Source organism: Diaphorina citri, unplaced genomic scaffold, assembly GCF_000475195.1.
Source record: "Diaphorina citri unplaced genomic scaffold, Diaci psyllid genome assembly version 1.1 scaffold653, whole genome shotgun sequence".
NCBI classification, from domain to species: domain Eukaryota; kingdom Metazoa; phylum Arthropoda; class Insecta; order Hemiptera; family Psyllidae; genus Diaphorina; species Diaphorina citri.
Window position 1 is genome coordinate 89487 of NW_007378086.1, and position 6425 is coordinate 95911.

General features: G+C 36.6%; 1 protein-coding gene across 1 annotated transcript in view; it reads right to left on the reverse strand.

The window, feature by feature from the left end:
• The window catches only part of LOC103510881 (peroxidase-like), a 19907-nt gene that overhangs the window by 4167 nt on the left and 9315 nt on the right, over window positions 1-6425 (reverse strand). The window contains exons 5-10 of the mRNA XM_008475580.3: window positions 6153-6351; window positions 4836-5033; window positions 3818-3959; window positions 3433-3583; window positions 2924-3109; window positions 2463-2661 (exon numbers count right to left, since the gene is read on the reverse strand). Of these exons, the coding sequence (XP_008473802.1) occupies window positions 2463-2661; window positions 2924-3109; window positions 3433-3583; window positions 3818-3959; window positions 4836-5033; window positions 6153-6351 (1075 nt within the window). The remainder of the gene's footprint in view (window positions 1-2462; window positions 2662-2923; window positions 3110-3432; window positions 3584-3817; window positions 3960-4835; window positions 5034-6152; window positions 6352-6425) is intronic.

The window sequence follows — 6425 nt, forward strand, 5'->3', positions numbered from 1 at the left end:
AAAAAAAATTAAGAAAAAAAAAAAAAAAAAAAAAAAAAAAAGCGTCCAAATTTCCTTACCACACAACTTTAGGGATAATTCCATGCAAAGTCCTGTATGCGGCTGTCTGGAATTCGTTGAGAGTTCCTGGATTAACGTACTCCTTGTAAGCATCTGTTTTCGCGTTGGTTTTCAGCTCATGTTCAGCTACTACGTCCTTTCCTGTAAATAAATTCGGATTGTGTGGAAGAGGACTTATAAGACGTGAACCCTGCCCCTTGAAAGACGGCAAAAGATGAAGTACATATGCTTTTCTAAGAGATTCAAACTGTCGAGGTAGGGTAGGACAGACAAATCCCTTATTTATTTCAACAGTTTAATAAAGCACTGCTTTGTTGGGTAGGTATAATATAACAAAGAAGAAAGTAATAGAAGTAATATCTAAGAGAAAATAATAATAATAGGTACATTATAAATTAGGAAGCTATAGACAGGTACTTCGTAAATTCGTACAAGAACATTATTAATTAAAATAAGCGATGAAACTCGTCACCCAAAGTTTGAACAAGGTCTGAAAATTAACCACTAGATTTTGAGCGTAACCCAGAGGATTTGTGGTTTTTTTAATTTTATAATCAGCGTAGCCTGATGCATGTCTTTGTGATAAGACATGAAACAATGACAAATTCTATATTGGCTAATTTATAATTACTTCACGCTTCAGGAAAACGGAGAAGCTATTTTGAATTTTGAATTCCAGCAAAAAAGGTGAAATGAATTCTGACACAGGATCATACAGTTAAACGGGTTGCAGCTCACATACCAACCCTCGCAGCTCGCAGACTAACCTGGTGTAGTGGTTAACGCGTTGCACTTGGACTTCAGATCTGGAGGTTGGTGGTTCGAGTTCAAGTCAAGTCATCATTTACCGAGGTATATCAAAAAGGTGATGATATATTTGACAAGCTCACATAAGTACCTATGCTCAACACAAATGAAATTCCTTTTCTTTATTTCTCCTATGTCCCTCGCAATACCTCACGAATTTTTAAGAAGTACCTACCTAACCTACTTGTTTGCCTCAAAATTGAGTTTCGATGAAGAACTAGGTAACTATAAAAGGGAAGGTTAAAATTTACGTCATCAAGAAGAAGAACAAGAAAAAAAAATAAGAAGAATAATAGCCGATTTCACCAAACTTCAATCAAGCCTTAATTGAATCATTAAGCACTGATGGGGAATTAAAGTTGAAAATTGCATTTCACCAACCTCCGTTAAGACATTTCTCCCATCAATTCACCCTACTAATTTAATGATAGGAAATTCTCTCATAAGATGTCCTAACGGATGATTTTTTGTGTTTGTTTACTTTTTTAGGGATTTTTTTTCAGTTTTTCAGAATTTCCAGATTTTCTATTTTCTTAAAGAAAGTGTTTTGCTTATTGCTTTTTTTTAATAGTTTCTTTTTCTATTTTCTGAAAGAAAGCGTTTTGCTGTTTTTTAATTTGAAGACTTTGATCTAAGCTGATTTTCAATACTGTTAATTGCCCACAATGGCTGAAAACTTTGATTCTGAAATTGTGAGGCCATTGAGTTCCTTGAAGATTTCCAGAGAAATGAGCATCAGTGGTACCGATACAAAGAAAGAGGAGAGGTTGATTAAAAGTGCTAGAAACCAAATTCTGTCCCTGAATCTATCCGTAAAAATGGGATCTGAAAGTTTAGAATAGGTATCAACATGCAAATACCTGGGTGTGAGTCTGGACAAAGCCATGAGTTTTACACCACATTTTGAATATGTATACTAGTAAATACCCCTGAACAATACTGGGTCTATGCATCCACGTTACCATGTCAATTTGGGCTGCCTTGCCACTCTTTGCTATCATCCTGGAATGGATCGAATTAATAGATCGACAGAGCTAACTTGAAAAGTAACTCTTTATCTTAATCATAAAATTAATCGGCCGAAAAATGTAGGTAGGTACTACGAGTGAAATTGGAATATTCAAGAGCCCTTTGGGAAAGACTAATGTGCAATACCTACCTAAGTACCTACCAATTTACTTGAGACGAAAAAAAATCATCCCTCAAGAGAATTTAGCTAAAAAAAAAAAAAAAAATCGGTGTTGAATAATATTTATTTGAGTCAAGTCCCCGGCTCACACCCAGTCAACTTGACTCGCCATTGTCACTTAAATTTCCTGTGTCCAAAACTCCCCCCCCGGAAGAACGTCGCACAAACTTGTACCTACTCTATCAAAAGTGAGAAGAGGCCAATGCAGTGGGCATTAAAACACAGAAGGCAACTCAATACTCGTCTTGGATTCAGTCTACGGAGCTCCATTATTATGTGGTCAAATTCTCAAATAAATGAGGATAAAATTCCATACCTCGGCTGGGATCGAGCCAGCCGTTACCTTCTGTAAATGACCAAACAATTATTGTTACCTTTTTGTAAATGACCACATAATTATTGTTACCTTCTGTAAACGACCAAGGTTTGCCAAGAACACTGAACCAAAATCTGTCCCCGAATTTCCATCTGTAAAACTGATCAGCTATAACGTAAGTAAAGGTAGGTCCAAACAAACTGTCATGCAAAGGATTCTCCAAATATCCGCCGACGAATAGGTCAATGTCATCCACATGCTTGTAGCCCAACTTCAACAGATGAATATTCTGAAAATAGAATAGAATATACCCTGTTTATACTGCCGGAACGACTTTTGGCTCAGAAAAAACTTGAGAGATAGGTTTGCTAGAGGGGACTGGGACTGTAAAGGCTCAAAATTGGACAAACCGTTCGAGTCACGACAAAAAAAAAGTCCAGCCTTTCTGTAGAACGAACCTTACTGGTTTAGGATAGAGAGAATTTGACAACATTATTATTTCCTGTTTCTGGAGTAAAAAAGGACTTTTCAGTACTACATATTATACATACCTCTGGCCCAATAACATCACTCAGTTCTTCAAAACTTTTCACCGGTTTGAGGCCAGCGTATTTTCTGAACTCGTTGTAACCCGGCATACCGTAGTCTCGCTGTCTTTGAATACCTATAGCTGTCAAATCATCCCCATGTGGGTCATATTGGAATGGGGGGTGGTTGGTTTTGAGTTTATTGTTGATCTGTGAGAAGAAAGCATGGGAAATCAATAAAATTTTGTGGGGAAAAAATGTCATCCGTTCGAATGTCTGTAGGGGTCAAAAGGTTTGTCCAATTCGTCAAAAATTACGATAAATTAACGTCATTGTCAATTTAGGCGAGTCAACTTTCATACCTCTAACCTCCTTTCAACTCGTTTTCACCATTTTCCACACAACCAATTTGTTTTAAACATGTGTACCTATTACCTAACCATTTTTGAGACAGAACCTTTTGTTATAGTAGGTAATAGGTAATAATAAAATATTACAAATAAATCGAATCTTATGTTATCTTGGAAACTCACGTTAAAGTCTTCCCACCAATCCTCGAAAGGCTGGATGAACTGTGTCTGTTGTCCTTCTAGCAAGTGGTCCAAATATCCCTGAACAATACTGGGTCTATGCATCCATGTTACCATGTCAATTTGGGCTGCCTTGCCACTCTTTGCTATCATCCTGGAATGGATTGAATTAATAGATCTACAACAGAGCTAACTTGAAAAGGAACTCTTTATCTTAGTCATAAAATTGATCGGCCGAAAAATGTAGGTAGGTACTACGAGCGAAATTGGAATATTCAAGAGCCCTTTGGGAAAGACTAATGTGCAATACCTACCAATTTACTTGAGGCGAAAAAAAATCATCCCTCAAGAGGATTTAGCTAAAAAAAAAGCGTCCAAATTTCCTTACCACACAACTTTAGGGATAATTCCATGCAAAGTCCTGTACGCTGCTGTCTGGAATTCGTTGAGAGTTCCTGGATTAACGTAATCCTTGTAAGCATCTGTTTTTGCGTTGGTTTTCAGCTCATGTTCAGCTACTACGTCTTTTCCTGTAAAGAAATTCGGATTGTATGGAAGAGGACTTATAAGACGTGAACCCTGCCCCTTGAAAGACGGCAAAAGATGAAGTACATATGCTTTTCTAAGAGATTTAAACTGTCGAGGTAGGGTATTAGGACAGACAATCCCTTTATTTCAACATTTTAATAAAGCACTGCTTTGTTGGGTAGGTATAATATAACAAACATATAAGTAATATCTAAGAGAAAATAATAATAATAATAATATAATAATAATAATAATAATAGATAATAATAATAATAAATATAATGAATAATAATAATAATATAATAATAATAATAATAATATAATAATAATAATAATAATAATAATAATAATAATAATAATAATAATAATAATAATAATAATAATAATAGGTACATTATAAATTAGGAAGCTATAGACAGGTACTTCGTAAATTCGTACAAGAACATTATTAATTAAAATTATATGTACATAACATAATTAATATGCAAAGCGCGGAGGACAACCCATTGTTCTTAAATTGATTTTAGAAGGTGACATCCATATCACTTTCAACAATAAAAATGGGGGCAAGAATTATGTAAGCACAGGATACAGAATTGGTTACGTTGCAACAATTGTATTCGGATTCGGCCAAAACCTCCCGTGGTCAATTAGTCAATTAATAATAGAGGACAAGGTAAATGAAGTGTAGGAAATAGAGCAGGTATTGAACTAAAGTTCACTTAAGAGCAAAACGTGTAATTATTGTGTTTGTGTACGTTTCTTTGTGTTTAAAAATTCAAAAAGGTAAGTTCTCATTGTTGTACTCACATTTTTATTTAAAATTAAATAAAAACGACGCCTTTTCAAAGTTTAACCTAATGACTTATCAATCTCACCAATCAGAACAGGCAGCATTTCCTCGTAAGTAATCCATTGATAAATTCCGATCACCGTTTTCCTGGCTTCCTGATAAAGACGTTCATCATCCCAGTGGTGATTGATCTTGGCGAATTCTCGAGCCAGGATGTTGTGTAATCTCAGGAATAGAACCTGGAGAGGCGTGAGGAAACTGTTTTGATTGGCGCGTGAGTCTCCTGTAAAATAAACGGGAAAGAGTCATCAAGTTTGATGTCCTTTATGGAAATGATTCCACAAAAAATGGGATAAATAAAAGGGCTTTCCAGCCTTCTGTCGGACGTACCTGGGATGATCACACTTCGAAAAAAAAAGTCCAAATAAAATGCCTAAAAAACACATTATTGAAAATAAATCTAGCCTTTAACAGTTGACCTAAGGTTAAGCAAAGACAAACGTGGCTCGTGTATAGACGACTAACCCACAACCGTCCGAAGAAGAAGAAGAAAGAAATATCCTGTTCTGCTAGATAAATAGAAATGCATTCAGCCTTAGGTACTAAACGCGTAAAGTCATTAAAATCCTAGAGAAATGAGTGATTGAGTGATGACTTTAACCCTGATTACGAACTCTAGTTAAACAGTTAACAAAGTTCGTAAAGTCATTAAAATCCTAGAGAAATGAGTGATTGAGTGATGACTTTAACCCTGATTACGAACTCTAGTTAAACAGTTAACAAAGTGCCATGGGCCCCCCCAGTTTGATCGAGTAATTATATGTTTTTTCTCTTGATACCTATGCATAGCGATGACGGATTGGAATAGGTATTTACCTTACGAGTAGGTTGCTACTCTGCAGTTTGATCGCGTAATTATATGTTTTTTCTCTTGATACCTATGCATAGCGATGACGGATTGGAATAGGTATTTACCTTACGAGTAGGTTGCTACTCTGCATATTTCATTAAATTCCCGTTTTCAAAATGCATTTTGCCAGCCTAGTTAGCTTGGAAGCGCGCCTGCCTTGTGAGCGCTAGGCCGCGGGTTGGATTCCCGCCCGGGGCGGATTTTATCTTAAATAGATAGGGTTCGTTCTTGGAACAGCTGTCTTTCTCCTATCCGATGTTCCTTCTCTCTTCGATTTCGGGACGATAAGACCTTAACAGTTACAGTTCCCTCTATCAAACCTCTTGAAAAAAAACTGTAACTTCTAGGGTCTTATTGTCCCGAATTGAAAGGAAGAAGGAAGACAGGATAGGAGAAACCCATCAGTTTCGAGAACGAACCTTATCCCTTCAAGATAAAATTCGCCCCGGGCGGGAATCGAACCCGCGGCCTACCGCTCACAAGACATTTTACCTGCGAAATAACACACGGCCGGTTCATCAGGCTGAATATCACACTTGGACTTAGGCCGGCCGTAGTTAGGAGGGTATTCCTTGCCACCAACATGTTGGCCTTTCAGGAGGCCCCCTTTGAATAATCTCAACTTTTCGGCGATCTTTCTGGTGGAACCATAGACGGGCGAAACGTCAAGGAAGTGAGTCAAATCGATGACCTGAAATTTGATTTTCAAATTTGAATAAGTAAATCTTTTTCAATGTGTTTTTTTTTTTTTTTTTTTTTTTTTTT